At 53.5% G+C, this 19,481-nt stretch overlaps 2 protein-coding genes across 5 annotated transcripts; both read right to left on the bottom strand.

The window, feature by feature from the left end:
• Positions 1 to 593: 593 nt before the first annotated feature.
• On the bottom strand, positions 594 to 4,280 carry B3GAT3 (beta-1,3-glucuronyltransferase 3; the record flags this gene model as incomplete). Its single annotated transcript, XM_084249275.1, has 5 exons — positions 594 to 692; positions 1,054 to 1,344; positions 1,544 to 1,904; positions 2,993 to 3,167; positions 4,199 to 4,280. The coding sequence occupies 5 exons, from the start codon at positions 4,278 to 4,280 to the stop codon at positions 594 to 596; spliced, it is 1,008 nt and encodes a 335-aa protein (XP_084105401.1).
• A 1,992-nt stretch (positions 4,281 to 6,272) lies between these two features.
• On the bottom strand, positions 6,273 to 15,343 carry GANAB (glucosidase II alpha subunit; the record flags this gene model as incomplete). 4 transcript variants are annotated; one of them, XM_084231542.1, is made up of 22 exons in its annotated part: positions 15,240 to 15,343; positions 14,238 to 14,417; positions 13,672 to 13,737; positions 12,847 to 12,931; positions 12,603 to 12,675; positions 12,420 to 12,516; positions 11,995 to 12,175; positions 11,246 to 11,399; positions 10,538 to 10,773; positions 10,330 to 10,456; positions 10,156 to 10,235; positions 9,821 to 9,964; positions 9,629 to 9,725; positions 9,247 to 9,348; positions 8,850 to 9,093; positions 7,678 to 7,742; positions 7,412 to 7,488; positions 7,227 to 7,301; positions 6,942 to 7,055; positions 6,708 to 6,820; positions 6,479 to 6,579; positions 6,273 to 6,382 (listed from the first exon to the last, which is right to left on the bottom strand). In XM_084231542.1, the coding sequence occupies exons 1-22, from the start codon at positions 15,326 to 15,328 to the stop codon at positions 6,273 to 6,275; spliced, it is 2,610 nt and encodes an 869-aa protein (XP_084087668.1). In that variant the 5' UTR covers positions 15,329 to 15,343. The 4 variants fall into 4 exon arrangements, with proteins under 4 accessions (XP_084087668.1, XP_084087666.1, XP_084087665.1 ...); XM_084231540.1 differs by having other exon boundaries at positions 12,603 to 12,686; positions 12,858 to 12,931; XM_084231539.1 differs by having other exon boundaries at positions 12,603 to 12,690; positions 12,862 to 12,931.
• Between the last annotated feature and the right edge of the window lie 4,138 nt (positions 15,344 to 19,481).

Genomic DNA, 19,481 nt, shown 5'->3' with positions numbered 1-19,481 from the left:
AGTGATGTGGAAGGACTGGAGACTGCTTCGGGTGCCGGCTCAGTAAAGCTCTGGACAGAAGCCAAGAGGCTTGCTCTCCGAGGGGGCGGGGCCCTGAGTTCTGTCTGACAGAGAAGCCGGGACTCCAAGGTCTTGACCCTACTAAGAACCAGAAGGCAAGCAACAGATCTGCCAATTGAACGGGACAGAGGCTCCCCCAGGTTGAGATATTTTATTCTGGAGGTAAGGGGGGGGGGTCAGCATGCTCAGGTTGGGAGGGTCCAGCCCAGCTCCTCCAGCCCCCCAGTGCATGCCGACCCCAATAAGTTACCCAGTCACACAGCCGCCCTCCCTCCTGAGTCCGTATGTCCTGCTCCGCCCCAGACAGGGAGATCTGGTTTAATACAAGGGCCGCTTGTCCCCAGCCCGTGGGCAGTGCCACATGGCGGGCTGGGGGAGGGGAGAAGCAGCTGGCCTCTCCCTGGGGCTGAAGGGGCAGAGGGGCCAGCCTGGCTCTGAGGGATCAGCCTGTGGAAACCACACCCTGGGCCGGCCAGGAGCCCAGTCCCACAAGGTCGGTGCCTGATGAAATGGTGGGAGGGTTGGGGCCGCCATCACACCTCAACGGCTGGGTCTGAGCCTCGGCCCTGCCGCTGCAGCTGCTCCTCCTGCTTCATCTTGGGCTTCTCTGTCCTTGTATGCCACACCAGAACCTGTCCCAGGAGGGCTACAGTCAGGGGGGCCAGGCCATGGCCAGGGCTCCGGGGCCCTGAGTGTTGAAGGGATTCTCCAGCCCCTCCACACACAGAGTTGGCTGCACGATGTGAGGGGCAGTTTCCAGTGTTTCTAAAATGGGGCCTTACCTCTTCACTCCAGGACTCTGGGAGACAGAGACCACTTTCCTTCCCTGCCTCCCAGCTTCCCCTTCAGTAGAGTAAGCAACATTGACTCGAGCTCGGGAGGGTCCCTCCAGGTTCAAGCACCACCCTTCAGTCCTCCCTCAGCCTCACTCCACTTCTCCCATCACCTGTATACCCCAGAACCAGGGTTCTCTGCCCACCTCCATCCCCTTACCCGAGTGCAGTTGGCAGCCCGAGGCTCCAGGTCCTTGGGATCCACGAGGTGGCTCAGGAGACTGCTCTCCAGGTGGCCCCGGGGAGCAGTAGCATCAAACTGGGCATTGGGTTTAGCCAACAGCAAGCGCAGGGCAACAGCAAACCCCGCCATATCCACTGGGAAGGGCCTGTTGGGCTCCCATGCCGTGTGGAAGCCCACAACCCGGCCATCCTGTACCCGAGGGCCCTCAAATCGCAGGCCGCCCACTAGCCCCACGGGCCACACAGAGACGCCACGGGTCCAGCGCATCTAACGGGTCAGGAGAGAAGAACCATGACTGGGTCGGCCCAGTTACTCAGGGGAATGCAAAGGGCAGAAAGGTCACTCTGCTGTGGCCTCCCTGCTCTACCCGTCCTCACTCAGCAGCAGCCTAGAGCAATCCTGATAACAAAGGCAACAGGAAGCTGGCCCCACTCAGCTTCTTTCCACACCCCGTCCCAGTGCTCACCTCCTCAAAGAGTTCCCGACTGTAGGTGTTGTCATCGTCAGCAAAGTACACGACTCCTCGGGTCCCTGGCGGAGGTGGGTCCTTCTCTCCCCCCACAGCACCCCCTCCACTCCGGAGCCAGTCCAGGGCCCTGTTCCGCTGCTCTACACCACGGGGATGAACCCAGCCTGGCTCACCCTCCCGGAGCCGCTGGGCCTTGGGGGTGAGGACTGTCAAGTGTGTGAACAGGAGGCCTGAGGAGGCTAGCAGCCCAGAGACCAATGGGGTGGGGCCCTCGGCGTCCTCCACCAGCAACCAGTGCAGCCGAGGCACGAGGCTCAGGGTCTGGGACAAGCGCACCAGCTCCGCCTTCTGCACCAGCCTGCCAGGGAGAGAGGCAACAGGAGGGCAAGAGGTGGGCACAGTTGGCTCACCGCAGTAGGTACATAGCTTCTCCGGGTCCACTTCTAGCATCCCCTGTGGCCTTTTCCCACCGAAACCCAGATTCCTTCTCTTGCCTGTCAACATTTGATGATCACCTGCCCTGTTCTTCCAGTCCGTATCTGTCACCCATGTCAACCCCAGGGCTCTGGCTGTGCCAGACTATTAGTTGAGGGCCCAGGCTTTGGAATCAGGCAGATCTGAGTTTGAAAGCAATTTCTGTGACTTATCGGGTGAGACATCCGGGGGACATGACTCAACCTCCCCAAGTCTCCTTGGCTATACCATGGGATTAAGCACACTTTACAAGGTTGTGAAAAGGTCAAATATGATGACTTCCCAAAATACCAGTAGGACCAGGTTCTTTTCCTGGTACACTTAGGTTTCCACCTAGAGGAATTCAGAGGAGCCCCTTGGCTCATTCCTCCCTAGTAGAGAGGAGTTGCCTGTTCCTGGGCGGAACCCCTAGAGGTTCTAGAGTTGCCTGTGCCTAGGTGGGTCAGCAATCATATTCTAGGGAGGCATGTCAACAGGCCCTCTTGGCCACCGAGCCAAGACCAAGTTCCTCAATTGGTTTATATCAGTAATAAAACTACATTTTTATTTTTAAAAGTAAAGCACTTAGCACAGTGCTTGGTAGAGAGCACACAGGCAGTAAAGTCATAGGTAAAGTCACTATTTCTAGGGTGAAGCCTTTTTGCACTTCAATTTACGTAAGGGTTCTTCTCAACTCACCCCAAAGGATCCTTAATGAGAAAAAGTGAACTCATTGGCAAGCTCAAAATCTCTCTGAAACTTAAAATTTCACATGAATTTTATATTTTACTTCATAGCACACCCCTGGCCATTTTAATAGAAACAACCAATTTCCTGCAAAGCTTTGCGTAACATTGCGGCTCATTTATCCTGTCTTTTGCATGCTCTAGTTTGAGGCACATCCCCTGGTGCAGAGCCAACCACCCCCCCCAACTCCTCTTCAACCCCGACCTCTTGGTCCATGCAGGCCTCTTAGCTGCACCTGAGCCATACCTGGCATAGGTGGGGGTAACAACATAGATAGTAGGCAGGGCCTCAGGTTCAGGGGGCTGGGCAGGGACAGGGGGTGGGCGGCGGAGATCGGCTTGCAGCTGGGTGATCCTCAGATCCTTCTGCCGAAGCTGCTCAGCTGCTGCCCGGAGGGGAGGGAGGCAGTCACACGGCTGGCCTGGTCCCGGGAGGCAGGAATGGGGGCAGAGAACCAGAGCATGTTCAGCATCCAAAAAGGCCATAACCTTCTCATTCAATTCCGAGCCAATGCAGGAGTCTCTTTACAACTTCTAACAGCCTCGGTACACCTTTGGTGGCAGGGGGAACTCACTGCCTCCATTAGCAGCCCCTCACCATCTTTAATACAATTCCTCTGTTTCCGTTTTGCTTTGGACACTGAGCTGATTATCTGCCTCTATCCTTTCTACCTGCTGGTTCTAGTTCTGCTTTCTGGAGCCATAAAGAACAGGAGGAGCACCTCAAACAGGACAGTCTCTCAAATACCTGAGGATCAAGCAGTGGCCCTAAATCCCTGTATAAGAGGCAGTCCTGTGACTAAAGACTCATTAAATTCATTGATTCCAACACTGGATATTTATTGAATACTCCTTCTGGGAGGCACTGACTTAGGTGCTGGGGATACAGCAGGGAACAAAAGAGTCAAAGTCCCTTGCTTTCAAGGAGCTTTCAATTTTCTGGAGGAGGCAGACACTAAGCAAAGCCACAGAAATGAAATCATCACAAATTGCAATAAAGGACATGCGGGAAACACAAGATTCCAGAGAATGAGCTACTTTGGCTAAGGTGGTCAGGAAGGCCTCTCGGAGGCGGTGGAATGAGCTGAAGGGTAAGAAAGCAGCAGTGCGGACGAGCCGAGCAAAGCACTGCAGGAGGGGAGCAGGTAAAGCGCTTGAGCAATGAGCGGGTTTTCGAGAAACTGTCACGAAGCCGGTCTGGCCCGAGCAGCGCGAGCGCGAGGGGAAGGCGCCGGCAGGCTCGCGCGGGTGCGGGGCCCTGCAGGCTCTGGAAAGGAATCTGGATGTCATCCGAGGTGCGGCGGGAAACCGCGGGGTGCTCGAGAGTGGGGGTGCGCCCGGCGGCCGCAGTGGGCTGTCGGGAGCGCGGAGCCGGATGGATGGTGTCTGCGCCGGGGCTCACCCCAGGGCGCGGGGCACGGCGCCCGCTGCACCCCCGCCCCGCCCCGCTCACCGAGCTGGACCAGCGCGTAGAAGAGGCCGGCGATCGATACCAGGAAGTAGGCGAGAAACACATTCTTCAGCTTCAGCTTCATGGCCGCGCCGCCGCCGGCGCAGGGCTGGCAGGGTCCGGCGGGGACCCTAGGCCCGCCCCCCGCAGGCCCCGCCCCTGCCGCGGCCCCACCTGCCTCCGGCTGCTCGTCGCCGGCTGAGCCCGGCCCGCAGGCGCCCGCCGGGCCCACTTCCGGTCAGCCCGCAGCCCCGCCTCAGTTGACTTCCGGTCCCACCGCCCAGACCTGGGCACCACGGGAGTGGTGACGTCACGTCCGCGTTTCAAGGTGGCGTGGCCCGCAGTCGGGAGCCCTGGTGGGAGCACGTGGGTGCGCCCTGGAGCGCCTCCCTTTGAACTCGGAATCGCTTGGGATCTCCAGCCCCTGTGCCGATTTCCGGCGTTCATCCCTCCAGCAGGCGCAGCGCAGCGCACTCGCCGCGCGAATGAATGAAATCGAGGGCTTTCCACGTGCCGGACCCGAGCAGGCTGCCTTCTCTAATTCTCACGGTAATCCTCTGCGATACATGGTATTTATTACCTCCATTTTATAGGTAACTATGTTGACAAAAGTTATGTAGTTGCGGCCTTGCAATTTCTTAAAAAGATGACAAGGCTGGGGGTGGAGACAGCAGGCAGTGAGCTTTCTCCCAGGAAACTAACTGGAAATATTTGCTGAGCTGAGCAATTCTATGAACACCTCTCCTACCTCCCCGCCGACACTCCTGAGCCATCATTTCCTAAGTTTCTTATAATCTGTAATACACGTGGTCTACGAAAGAAAATCTATTTCCTCTTATCAAAACGATGGCGACTTTAAAATGCCGTTTGCCTTCAGTGTGACAGCATCTGACCCTCCTATTTCAATACTAGAGAGACCCTATCAGCTCTGGCGGCCACTCCTCCAAGTAGGCCTTATTAAAATCTGATGAGCTTGCTGGGCTGGGCTATGAAAAAACTGGCATCTAGCGAGCTGCAGGCTTGTATTCACTCATTTTGCTGAACCAAAGAGCCTTATGCTGAAGCTAAATGAAAATAGGAGGCCTGCAGGCTTCTAGGGTTTATGGCTGAGGCCAGAACTAGAATCCAGACACCTGAGTTATTTATGGTTTATCTCTTTATTTTTTTCTCCTTTTATCAAAACCTGTCACAGCTGGGGGCCAAGAGGAAGTAAAAAAATTCCCACAAATATTCCCCTCATCCCTAGTTAGTTCTCCCCCCACCCCCACCCAGGGATTCAGACCAACCCTGGGTATACATGATCATCTCCCCCCACCCTTAGCCTTCTCCCAGCAATAAATACAGGTGACGTGATTAGATGAAACCACAACTGATTTCTCCATCTTGAATGCCCCTCAAGGGGACAAAAAGGGATCCAAAGAAGTTTAGTGTCCATTCCCTCACAGGAGGAATGGAAACTTCTTTTCCCTAAAGGACAGGGGAGGCAGACATGCCCCTGTCAGAACTGCAGCAGCTCTAGAAGGAATGGGGAGAGGAGAGGAGAGGAAAGGTTAGGGAGGGGGGACCAGAAGTTCTCCAGCAACCTCCTTTGACCCATTCAACCCTTATCAATGGGGCAGAAACAGGGGAGGAGTGACAGAGAACCACCAGGAGGGAAAACAATTTGGTGGGGAGGGCAAGGGAACCAGGAAAGGAGCCCTAAAGCTCACTGCCCTCATCTTCCAAGAAATGGCTTCAATACAGAGATCTGAATGGACAGGGTCCAGAGGAGATTCAGGGCCCCCCAAAAAAGGGAAAGCAAGGGTCTTGTGGTCCCCACGTCTTCACAGGTGAATGTGCTCCAGTTAGAGCAACAGTACTGGGGCATGAAGGGAAAGACTTGGTGCCAAGGGGGCGGGAGAGGTCAAGAGATCACAAGAGTAATTCAGAGCCCAAGGACAACCCTCTCATTTTGCCCAGAGGGTGATAGAGTCTGGGTCTTAGGATAAGAAAAGGTGGAGTCTGGGGAGGGTCACATTCCAAGGCAAAGGAAGAACAACTCTCATCATTCCTGCAGCCCTCCCCAACATCCTTTGCGTTATCGCAGGTGAATACTCCAGTCAGATGCCACATTGACGCCAGGCTTGCGGAGAATCAACACAGAGGTCTCAGGGTCGTGCTGGAAGGACAGGCGGCTTTCAGGAGATCCTGGGGGAGGAAAAAGCAAGCTGCACTGTCAGGCACAGGCCAGGCATCCAGCCCCAGGGCGGCTTCCCCTCTCCCACCTGGTGCCAGATCACTCACCTTCCGTCTGGAGTACCACGGCTGCAGGCTTCCCAGCCCCTATGATCACCACCCGCTCAATCCAGATGGGTGTCTCAAAGCGGCCTTTGGGATCGGCTGAGCTGGAGGGAGCAAACAGGGATGCACATCAAAGAGGAGGATGTCAGAATAGAAGGGAGGAGGAGACGAAGAGAGCCAGTGAGTAGTCAGCGTCTCAGAGGCGGCCCAAGAAGCACGGGACCCTCATTACCTGGAGACAAGGGTGTTGCCAGAGAAGGAGAATCGACGCAGCAGGAACTCATGGCGATTCTGATAGTTGAACGTGTGCCCGTCATCTAGAAAGAGCTCTCCTTGCGCTGTCCCCTGAGCAGGAAGCGGGGCAGATGAGAGCCTGCGTTAGGAGCGCAGGAGGGGTGCACCCCCCGGGGACTGAATCCGAGGCAGGCAGGCACACGGAGGAGGTGGCACCTGCCTATGCACCCACCTGGGGGCTGAGAGCAACGAAAAGTGTGATGGGGTCATCCTTCATGCACTCTGAGGAACGCCGCACTCGCATCCACCGGGGCACAACTGTCCCTCCGCGCTGGAACACAGGGATCTGGAGGAGAGCAGTGCTGGGATGAAGCTGCCCCACTGTTCAGCCCTGGACCCTGCAGCATCTTTTCTCTTTTCCACTAAGTAGTGCCCCTTAGGCACTAGACCCCAAAGCATATTCTCCCCATTTCTGGAAACAGGTAGGATGGAGCTAGCAGCTGGGCAGGACACTCACACTGCTTAGGGTCACGGGCAGGTACAGGGTCTGGGGACCATGATGCTTCTGGTAGCTCTGAGTGTCATACCACACCTGTGGGCAGCAGAGAAGATAAATTCTTGGTGGTTCGATGCACAAGGCCCCAGGGTAGTTGCTCCATTTGGCCTCCACCATCTTCCCCTCTATGCCCTTTCTTAACTCACCTCCCCTTGGCCAGGCAGATAGACCTGCACGCCATGAGCCCCAGGGTCTGATACAGGGTGAACCAGCAATGCATCCCCTAAAACACACCAGAATCAACTCTAAACTGAGGGGAACGGTTCCCAGACAGGAAGCACCAAAGCACCGGCCCCCTTGCATCACCAGTCTCGCTCAGTTCTCCAGCCCTGGGCATCCACAGACAAATCTCCCACAAATGCTTACTTCTCAGTCCCATCCCAACCCACCAACAGGCCCCCCTATTTCTTACCAAGCAGGAACTGATCATCTATACTGAAGGTGGTCACATCCTGTGGATAATGCACCCAAAGGGGCCTAGGAAGGAATCAGGACAAGGAGATATGTGAAGTGTTGGCATAAGTCAAAGATACCATCCTGGGAACTGGTGATAAGAACGATGAGAGGGAGGGCCTCCCTGGTGGCGCAAGGGGTTAAGCACAGCACTGTGAAGCTATCCACAGCCTCTGTAGCATGAGTTTGACCCCTGGCTGGCCGGGGAGCTACCCACATGGCACAGCAGACCTCTCCTGTCTCGCCCGCTGCTCCCCTCAGTGGTGTATTTCTGTTTTTTGGTTCTGCTCCCCTCTCTGTCTCTAGTGAATCCTCTCACTCCCTGAACCTCTAGCCTGTACCCCAGTTCTTGTATGCATAAAAAAAAAGAACCATCTGGGGGAAGGAGCCAGAAGCGGGCAGCCAGACTGCACAGCTTCAGGCCTCAGTGCACACCCTTAACCTTGGTCCAGTCAGTGAATTTCCTAACCCAGGTCCCTGCCTCCTTCCCACTCCTCTTGAAGCTGTTCTGCACAACAGTCCTTGAGACAGCCTGCAGAGGTGGCTGCAGTTATTCTGGGCTGAAAGGCCTTCAGGGTGAGGCACTTTCCTCTCCCACCTCATCTCCTGCCACTCTCTCTGATTCCTTCTCCCTTCTATTTTTCTTCTATTCCTGAAACAAACTCATTTGGAATTTTGTACTTGCAGTCTCAACTGAGAACTGTCATCACACGCCCATCTCTCTTGTCAGTCATCTCACACAGCCTCCTCTCAAAAGCACTGTTTGTGGAACAACGGTAAAGGTAATTCCATTACCCCATGCTGGCTTTTCCTCCCAAAGAGCTCGTCACTGTTGGCAATTTTCTTACTTATATCATCATCCTTCCAAAAGTTTTAAGTTCCACAAGGTCAGGACACTTGTCCCACTTGCTTTAGGTTTTGGGGACTGGGACGGATGGCTACTATGTCAGCAGCCCCCAGTAATGTTTACCGCTCTTTGTTCATTAGTTTTTTCTTACCCTTAACCTTCAAATCACACTTCTCTTGATTACAAGTTCCTGGTGAGTGAAGTTCCCTGCACAAGGGAGTGTAGTTTCCACTGTTCCCAGCCCCCACCTCAGCCACTCGACAGACGCCAACAGACTGCCTTACCTCATGACAGGAATCCCCTCACGATGGGCCTGGTAGAAGAGGGTGTACCAGTAGGGCAGCAAGGAATATCGGTGGCCCAAGGCATCTCGGACCATGTCATGGTACTGAGAAGGTAGCAGCCACGGCTCTCGCCGCCCTGTGTCCAAGTGGGCATGTGCCCGGAAGAATGGCTGGTAGGCACCCATCTGGTACCAGCGCACAAGCAGCTCTGGCTCTGGATTTTTGAAGAAGCCGCCCACATCCGCTGGGAGAGAGGAGGGAGGAAGCAGGTTGGACAAAAGGGTGCAGGAGAGCTGCAGTCTAAGAAGCTGCCCAAGGCCTCAGTCTGGACTCAGGTGATGTGATTGTTGCCTTGCCCTCTCCCACCAAACCAAGAGCCCAAATGTCCCCGTCTCACCCCCGCAGAAGGACAGTCCCACTAGCCCCAGGCTGAGGCACATAGGGATGGAGATCTTCAGATGTTCCCACTCGGCAGTGTTGTCCCCAGTCCACACGGCTCCTGAGGACAGAGGGATGGTGCTTGTGGATAGTCAAAGGGCTCAGCTTTCACACAGCTGACCACTCCAGCCAAGCACATCTGCATCTGCACTGGGGACCCCAGGGTGCTGCCGAAGGTGGCAGCGTTCACAAGGGCCTGAATGGGGTCTGCATCCCCACCCCTGTAGCTCCCCTTAACAAGCACAGCTGTGAGGAAGCAGTGGGTGGCCCCCAGAGCTCACAGCATAGACAGACTTCTCCAAGAACAAGGCCCTAGTTCATGGCTCTCCTCACAATCTTACCGTAGCGCTGGGAACCAGCAAAGAAAGCCCTGCTCAGGACAAATGGGCGTTCTATGCCCCCAGAGCGCAGCACCAGCCCGTCAGCAGTCGCCATGTGCTGGGTGGAGAGAGAGGAGAGGAGGGACAGTGAGGAACAAAAGACAGCTATCATGTGTCACCTGTTCCCTGGCCCTCACTCTCTTAGCCCCTTACCACATAGAGGCCATAGATGTTATGCACATCTCGGTGCTCCCAGCCACCGTAGTGCTGGGCATCCTTGAGCATGGTGACCTCTGGACCATTGAACACTGACGGTTCATTCATGTCATTCCAGACATAGAGGTTAGAATTGGAGCCCTGAGAACACAAGGAAGAAAATGGAGCAGAGGGAGGAAAAGGACAGAGTCAGAGCAGAGAGCTCCTAGGGTCCCAGAAAGCATTTTTTAGGGTCCTCCCAAGACAAGACCCTGATAGCAATATAAACAGCCACCCAAAGCCGACCAGCAGAATGGCTGACTCGGAGGCAATCAGGGAGGGTCCTGCCGTACCTCATAATTGTCAAAGTTGAACATGTTAGCCCACCAAGCCCGCATCCTGGGATTGGTGAAGTCAGGGTAACTAGCTGCACCTAAAAGTGGAGAATGGTTGTTAACCCGCAAGGGGCAATCCCAAGGAATAGTCGGTGGCCCAAGCACCTCCGCCTCAATTCTGGCCCAACCTACCTGGCCAGCACCAGCCCTCGTAGTCAGAGCCATCACGAGTTTTAACATACAGACCCTCCTTCCGCAATTCTTCATGCACACGGTAACCAGAGTCCACCTTGATGTGGGGGTCCACAATGGCCACCAGCTGGGGACAAGGAACATGAGTGGTCAGAACTCTCCAGGGTTACTAACCCAAGGAGGCCCACCAGGGCTGCCATCCTCTTACCTTCCGCCTCTTGGAAGCCAAGTGCTCAAGCATGGTGAGGGGTTGGGGGAAACGGCTGGGGTCCCAGGTGAAATAACGCTTGCCGTCTGCATGCTCAATGTCCAGCCAGATGACATCACAGGGCAGGTTGTGGTCATCGAAGCCCTGACTGACTTCCAGCACATCAGCCTCATCCCGGTAGTTCCAGCGGCTCTGGTGGTAGCCGAGGGAGAAGAGCGGGGGCAATGCCTGGGTCCCTGCAGGTTCATCGAGGGACGGGTCACAATAGGGTCAGGCCCAACCTGGGGTCAATGACACCCACAAATTGAGGGAGACTTGTAAAGCAGGGGGTGGCTAAATAGTACAGGGCTAGGAAACAGGCTGGGGCACAGAGTTCTGAAAATGCAGTACTCCTCTCAAGAAGACAAGAGCTGGGCCTCCCTGGTGGCCTAGGGGTTAAGTCTCAGCACTATCACTGCAATGGCTTGAGTTCAATCCCGGCCAGGGTGGTGACCCACATGGCGCAGCAGACCTCTCCTGTCTTGCCCGCTGCTCCCCTCAGCAGTGTATTTCATTAGACCAGCCTACTGTGCTCCCCCGTTGTCTCTGGTGAATCCTCTCACCCACCCCTCCCCTATACCCCATTATCTTGTATGCGAAATAAATATTTAAAAAAAAAAAGACAAGAGCCAAAACGAAGCCAGCGAATGATAGCGTGGGGTGGCATACCTGTGAGACTAGCGTACTGGCGGAAGACATCGAAGGCGGAAGGCCCAAGCAGCAGGAAGACGTCAATGATGCCACTCTCCGACATCCAGCGAACATCTGTTTGTGGGGTCTCACCAGAGCCCTGCAGGTAGTCTAGCATCTTCCCAAAGAGGGTCTGCAGAGGGGAGCAGAGAGAGATCCAACACCCGCCCTCACAGTCCCCAACCCGAAGGCAAAGCAGCGGTACTCAGAGTCCTCCAGGGCTGTCTCATTAGTCCCTCTGGGCTGAGGTTAAATATCCTCTCCTGAGTGATGCCTTCCTGGGCCACTCAAGCTAGGTAGCACCGGCCCATCCTCACTACATTTCCTAACACTCATCACCACTGAGCTCATCTTCCTTCTCTGTTACCTGGTTAACATCTATCTTCCTCCCTGAGAGTGAGATATATTGCTCAATGAGCAATTGAGCAATATACCCCCAGCACCTAGAAAAGCGCCTAGCATACAATGAGTGGACTCAAAAGGTCTGACAATGCATCAGAAAGGACAACGCTGCCCTCCACGAGCACGTCCAGAGCTTCTGCCTGGCATGGGCCTGTGCCCTCACCCTCAAGACTCTCGCAGTCCCTGTGTCACCGGTCTACCTCCCCTTGTTAAACCCAAGCCCTGAACAGGAACCCAAATAAGTTTTCCCACCAGCCTCTGAAAGCTAATGCCGGAGCGCACCTACTTCGGTGGAGGCCAGAAGACTCACTCCCTCATTCCCTCACCTTCCCCGCAGTGTTGGAGGATATGTCCACCCAGGTCTCTGCGGCATTGAGCCAGAATATGCCCAGGTCCCGATGAGCACTGTGTGCCAGGAGCACAGGCACAGATCCGTACAGGGCCATGAAGTTATACAGCTCGTACTGGAACACATCCAAATTATAGAGGCGATATGGATCCCCTCCTCTGCAGAGAGACAAACAGACCGGCTCAGGTTGTGGCACACACAACCTCCACCTCACAAACACAGGTGAGGGTTAAGAACTGGCACTCTGCCCTTTCTCAAGGAAGAATCTCCGGATCCCAAAGGTGACGCAGGCACAGGAGGTGAAGCTTGCCAATCTCAACTACCCAGCCTGCACGCACACATTCCCACCATCCTGACTTTCTACCCGGCCCTCCCCCCATAACCTGATGCCAGGAGACTCACTCAGTGACCTTCAGCCTCAGGCTGTCTGCATGCTCAGGAATCCCATACACATGCTCCATGCCTGGCAGGGAGAAGTCCAGACCAACAGACATGGGGCCTGGAAGGAGAGCAAACCATGAGCTCCAGAGCTTCTGCTTGGCATGGGCCTGCGCCCTCACCCCCAAGACTCTCGCAGTCCCTCACCATAGGGTTTGCTGTCCGAGTGAGTTTTGAATGTCTCCTCCCAGGCTCCTGGTTCATCTTTCTCTGCCTTCTCCTGGGTCTCCTCTGGCTGTGAGGAGGAAAGCAGACCACTACCCAATCACATACCAGTTCTCTCTCTCCTCCCCACTTCTTTCCTAAATCCCATCCCTGATGGAAAGACAAAACTCAAGTATCTAGTGGGCCTTTCCCCTCCAACCTCCCAGCCAGCCCTGTGCTCAACCACCCCCCACCGACTTGCCTTGTCACCATCCCCAGGTGATTCCTCGGGCTGGGCCCCATCGCCCTCAGCTGGGTCTTTTGATCCTTGCCTGGAAGGTAGGAGAGCTGTCTGCTCCAATCCAGAGGGGGCAGGGACGAGGGGCTAGTGGAAGGAGGGGTGAGGGAATAGAGAGCCAAGGGTCCAAAGGAATGAAGGCATCGGAGGAAGGGACTGAATGTTAAAGATTGGAGAGGGACCCCTGGTGAGCACATACGTGTGCATAGGGTGTGAGAGAAATGAGGAGTAAATACCACCAGGAGGTGTCTTCCACACACCGGCCCAAACCACCAGCCTCTGCCAGTGCTCCAGAAGAGAGAGGCAGGTTCAAGGCCCAGATCAGAATGCCAGTCCTGGCTCTGCTGCTTCCCCTGAGACTCAGGCCCAAACTGCTCTCACTAGGCCCCAAACTCTTGGCCCAACACAAGGGTTTTACAAAGGCAAGTCGGCCATAACAGTCTAAGTCTCTACAGATATGTGCAGGGACTCAAATAAAAGGTTCTGCGGCTTTGCCCAGAGCAGCGTGTGCCTCGGCTGGAGCCAGGAGCCCCAGAAATAGGCAGCATCTCCCCATTACTTTGTCAAAGCAAGAAGCTCCCCACATGCCTTAAGGACTTCTGACATTTCATTTTCCTTCTCCCAGGGGGCTCCCAGTCAGGGCAGTGGGGATCGGATACACAGAGGAGTGGCGGGCAGAGCATGGAAGGGTCTAGGGCACCTTTCCCTGGAGGCTAGAATAAAGGGCGGGTAAGGGAAGAGGAACAGATACAGTACCAGTGGCCATGGATTTACCTAGAGAAAAGGTTCTTGATCTTATCCCACATGCTACCGAGCGTGAGACTAACTTTATCCGAGAAACTGGGGCAGGAAATGGGAAGGGCAGGGGGAAAGGAGGCACAAAACCAACACAAAAACAGAAACATAAAAGTGAGTTTCAGTCGACAAACTTCCAGAGGTGGGGGGGAGGGGAAAAAGAATAAAACAAAACAAAACCAAAAAACAAACCAAAACCAAACAAACAAACCAAAAAAAAAAAAAAAAAAAAACCAGAAAGAAAATAAATCTGGGAAATGTGATGGCACGAGGAGGGGAAGAGGTAAAGGCAGACCTGGCAGGCCTCCAGGAGGAGGTGCCCAGAATACAGCTCAGAGACAAAAGTGACTGCCTCCTAGGCTGCACAAGAAATGGAGACAATTGCAACCCAGATCCGCTTTCCTCCCTGACAGATTTTCCCAGCCCCCAGTCCCAACCTGGCTGTCCTGCCACCCTGTCTCCTCCCAGGGACCGAGTGCAAGACCCCACAACACCCCTAGGCTTTTTCACACTAGGTCCCCTTTAGTGCCAAACTCTGTACTCACGAGGCCCTGGGAGCTCGCTGATGCTCAAAATGCAAAAGTCCTCGGGCATTGACACTGAGCAGAAGGCTGCGGTCCTCCAGCAGATCCAGGCGGAATGGCCGCGCTGTCAAGATGATTTTATAGGGTCCCTCGGCCACAGTTAGCTCCACACTGTTGTCATCACGGCCAGAGACAGAAAGCCTAGGAAACAAAGCGAAAGAGATAAAAGGAAGTGCAAAGGGCCAAGAGCAGCTACATTTCAAAAGTAGGAGGACCTGTTAAGAGCTGCAGGCTATGGGGTAATGGTGCAGAAACAGACAAATTGACCATAGTATTATTGAGCAGCAAAAACAGATTACCAGAGATACATGCAACATAGTTCAAGTCACAGACAGAAAGGAAATCTCAGAAGATAGTCACTAAGACACATATATCCAAGTAGATACATATGTGCTTATACACATATACACAAGATGCAGTTTAACAACAAAAACAGGAGAATGACAAAAACTTTGGAATAACGATCATCTCTGGTAAAGTCGGGGGTACCAGATACTGAGAGGTAAATGTTTGGGTTGGGCAAAAGGTTTACAGGATAGAGGGCTTATTATATTATTGTCTAAATTAAGTACACAGAGTATAGAACAATGATGACATGCATAACGACCCAGGAATCTGAGCACCCGAGCCTGAATATTTGATAGAAAGTAAGGGAGAGGGGAGGGAGGAAGAAGACACTGCATCCTGGAGGGGCAAGATCTGTGCCTTATTATCTAGTCTCTCTTGGACAGCCAGCACCCAGCCCAGCCTAGCACAGAAGAGGAAGCAGTATCTGTTTGCTGAATGAATAAGTAAATAAATAAATGAAAATGAAAGAGAAAATAAATGAAAAAGAAGAAGAGATAAGGAAAGGCCAAGAAAGGCAACGTGCTGTAATTCTCAAGTGGAAAAGGCAGCTGCACATGAAGGCTCATGAGGAAGGAGAAGAGTCATGGAGACAGATGTTTCTTAGGAAGAACCTACCGAGCAGTGGGGGGTTCAGCTACCAACACATCTGGCACACGGTATCGGGGCCGCCGAGGCTCCAGTTCATCAATTCTGATCCGTGTCATGTTCTTTTGAAGCCCCTGGAGCTCCAGTACCAGTAACACCTGTAAGAGCAGAGGTTTGGATCTGGAGAGAGGAGAGAGCTATACCATGGAATGTTCTCCTCCAAACCCATTTCCTCCAAGGGATCTCCTCCTCCTCCTAGCTCCTTGCCTGAGGGACCTGCGATCTGAATTCCTCATAAAGTAAAAGTTCCAAGATTAGGATGGGACAGTACTTTGGCTATAGGGCCCCCCTTGCCAAATTACCTTAGTTATTTCCCTGCCCCCCCAAAACTCCTCTTCTCCCCTGACCTTGGTGACATCGTTGATTATGTGCACTGTGAGGCCATCAGGAGCAAGCTGCAAAGTGTCCAGCAAGGCTCGGTATGGAGAAAGGCCAGGTCGTATGTTTCGCTGCCGCCTGCCAAATGAAAGTTAAAAGCTGGGAGAGCACCCCAATATCCCTCGCTCACTTGCAATGTCCCAGGACTACCCCACCTGCTACATTACCCTACTTTTTGTCCCACTCTCCCAGAAATAGCATACTTGCAGAAGGAGCTCTCTTCACAGGTCTTGAAGTTGCTTCTATCGACAGCAAGGGCAGCTCCCATGAAAAGGGCTAAATAAGCCAGCACCAAACCTCTCCAAGACCTAAGAAGAAAAAGGATAGAGAGAACAATCAGCAACAATCAGGTCAGAAAGGGCCCCGCCTCTGTAAAGGCCTCTTCTTGCCACAACTCTCCAAGACTGTTCAGGAAGAGGGGAGAAAGAAGGCAGAGTTGACATGGGGTTAAGAGCCAGACCTGGGCCTCCCTGGTGGTGCAGGGGTTAATTGTCAGCACTATGAAGCAATCTGCAGCTACTGCAGCACTGGTTCAATCCCTGGCCAGCCAGGGAGCAACTCATATGGCGCAGCAGACCTCTCCTGTCTCGCCTGCTGCTCCCCTCAGAAGTGCATTTCAGTGTATCTGCCTGCTCTGCTCCTCACTCTCTCATGTGAATCCTCTCCCTGCCCCCGCCCAACCCATTTCTGGCTTGCACTCCAACTCTTGTAAGCATAAATAAATAAAATCTTTAAAAAAAAAAAAAAAAAAAAGAGCTGGGCCTCCCCGGTGGTGCCAGCAGTTGAATGCTGGGTTGCCAAGCTGCCCACAGCCTCTGCAGCGCCGGTTCCATCCCCGGCCACAGGGTGAGGGTCCCACATGGCGCACAGACCTCTCCTGCCGCCTGCTGCTCCCCTCAGCAGTGTACTTCATCAGTCTGCCTGCTCTGCTCTCTGCTCTGACTCTGGTGAATTCTCTAACCCTCCCGCGCTTCTGACTGTACCCAGTGCTTGTATAAATAAATAAATAACTCTTTAAATAAATAAATAGAGCAATACCTAAGGAGCAGTCAGACCTTCCCTTTAAAAGGCAGAAGAAGCAGACAAAGGATCTTGGGCCCCGAGAGACCCTGGTATTGACTCTGATTACATCAGTCTCTCAAGAGGAGAGGAACAGTAAAAGCCAGTCCCTGGGGAAGTGGTGGTGCCCATATGGGTAACAGTCCTGCCTTTCCTTGGACAAGACCCTGGGTGGAGCTACAACCCTCCACTAGCAGGCTGGTCACAGTTTCCAGGGTCCTAACATGCCTCACATCCTAGGCACCCTTCTCTGATTTCCACTCCTGTACCTTCAAATTAAGTCACCACCATCACCTCCTATGCCTGAAAAGAATAATAGCCAATGTGTAATGAGTCCCAATATATCCACAGAACTCTGGCTAACTGCTCTATAGCCCTAGTTTTCAACTATGTCTGCAATTTTCAAAAGCATCAATGCCTAAGATTCTGATTTAACTGGCTTGAAGTGGGATCAAAGTTTTTAAAAAGTAGCCTCAACAACACTAATTAACAACCAAGATTCAAAATCACTTCTTTATGGTCACTGCCTCTTTATGGGCACTCCCTTTCTTTTCTTTTTTTTTTTTCCCTGGGGGCGTGGGGAGTGAATGCAGGATTAGGGTTTTTCCCAGAAGGGAAAATTAAGGCATAAGAGGTTCAATGATTCATCCAAGACTGGACAGCTAGTAAGGGTGAAAGTAGGACTGAACTCAGCTCTGCCTAACTCTGGGACTCATGTATTTCACCACACAGCACACTAATCACCCACAGGCCTGTCTTATTGAGAGGACCATTACCTCAAAGTTACTCCAGGGGCCTCCCTGTTGGCCTGGGGGTTAAGTCTCAGCACTATTACTGCTAAGGCCTGAGTTTGATCCCCAGCCAGGTAGCTAACCCACAAATGGCACAGCAGACCTCTCCTGTCTCACCCGCTGCTCCCCTTAGCACTGTACTTCAGGTTATCCGTATGTTCTGCTCCCCACTCTGTCTCTGGTGAATCCTCTCACCCAACACCTCTAGCCTAGAACCCAGTTCTTGATGCAGAAATAAATAAAAAAAAAAATCCTTAAAAAACAAATCACCTGTAATGATTACTAAATGAAAAGTCCCAGGCCCCAGGAATCAGCATTTTAAACATGTTCTCCATGACTGATGTAAGTGGTCCAGGAAAATACTTAAAGAAAGTCAGGGTAGAAACAAACAAAAAACACAGGCTGCTTCTAAGCAATAAGACTTTGCAACGTGCTACTAGGATAACTAAAGAAAAGAACTTACTACTATGGTGTCCAGCATTAACCTCAGTATCTACTTCAAAGTTAAAGAATCACCAGGAAGGAGATCACAGAACTGAGTAAGCTTTTCAGTTCCAGAAGAATATGCAATGCAAGCCAGGTCAGACAGAAAGATGAAGAAAAAAGACACTGTGAATTAACAGGCCAAGCACAAGTAGAAGGAAAACCAGAAGAAATGCTACCAGAAAACTCAACAGCAAGGCATGGGTCCAGGTCCTGAGTGACTGCAGCAGGCACCCTGAGCCACTGACCCCATGTCTACCTGCCCAAAGTCACAATAATCAGAGATACAGTGAGTTAAACCCTTCGGAGTCCTATTTGCACAATCTATAAAACGGGTTTGAAGAGATTCCAATGAGAAAAGGATTTCTGTAAGATCTTTCAGATATGGACTCCTGGAAGGTTCTCAGAAGTCAGAGATGCCTTGAATGGCCCTGAATGATAAGTGGTCACAAGCCAAAGAATGAGCAGAGGGGAAGTGCACCCATTTATTGCTTCAGAGTTGAGTTTAAGATGCATGTTTCTTTCACCGCTGCTAACAGTACATGCCTCTCCACCCCAGTATGTCCGTTAGGTGCTGGTAAATGATTTCTGCCGCTGGTGATTGTTTCGAACCTTTATATAAGACAAACTCGAGAGCGCAGACCAAACCATTCGATTACATGTTGTGCTTGAGCAACATCATCCGGGCAGACTGTGGACTTAGTGGATTCTGCCCCAGTCGTGCCCAGCCACCGTGAACACCGAACAAGCCTGGGCTGGTAGCCACGTGAAAGACAAGGGCAGGGCAGGGTCCGTGGCTCCGCGGGATAAGGGGAATTAAGAGTAGTGGGAGTAGGCGTTCCCCGCTCGGTCGAGGGGCAGCGGGCCGCGTTCCCAGAGGCCGGGCCGCGTCCCGTCCCCCGCCCCCATGGCCCCGTGCACTGCAGGAAGGAGGCAGCAGCGTTAACCGCCGCGAAGTACCAGGGAGGGCGGAGGCTGAGAGCGGGCAAGGCCAAGAAGAGCACATGACTGAGGCCTTTTTGAACCGATAGGCCAGAGCCCCCAGAAGCAAGGGCCCCCAATACCGCGCGGATGTACCGCGAGGAGGCCGCCTCCAGAGAAACAAAGGGTTCTCACGAGGCCGGCGGTGGCCAGTCTCAGGCGGACACACAAGGAGGAGATATATGGGCTTTGGGGGGGTCGGGGGTGTTCAGGCGCGCCCCTGAGTTCCGGGCTCCTCACCGCCTCCTACGCGCCGACACTGCCGCTACCGCCACCGCCACCGCCGCCATCTTGTGCCGGGTTTGCTCCTTGACCCCGAGTCTCCCCTCCCCCCGCGTATTGAGCCACGTATTTCAGCGCCCGCCTCTTCCGGCCTTCTGATTGGCCCGGCCTGAAAGCGTCGGGCGGCTGTCCCATTGGTGGAGCGCGCATTCCAAATGCTTGTAGGGGGCGTGGCCAGGGCGGGGCTAGACGGCGGGAAGGGATTGTCCAGAGCCGGGCGCTGTCCGACTTTGCAGGT

The sequence above is a fragment of the Talpa europaea genome, assembly GCF_964194135.1.
Source record: "Talpa europaea genome assembly, chromosome: 1".
NCBI lineage: Eukaryota > Metazoa > Chordata > Mammalia > Eulipotyphla > Talpidae > Talpa > Talpa europaea.
Note: the sequence above shows the minus strand (reverse complement) of the source record. Positions and strands in the feature narration are given on the sequence as shown.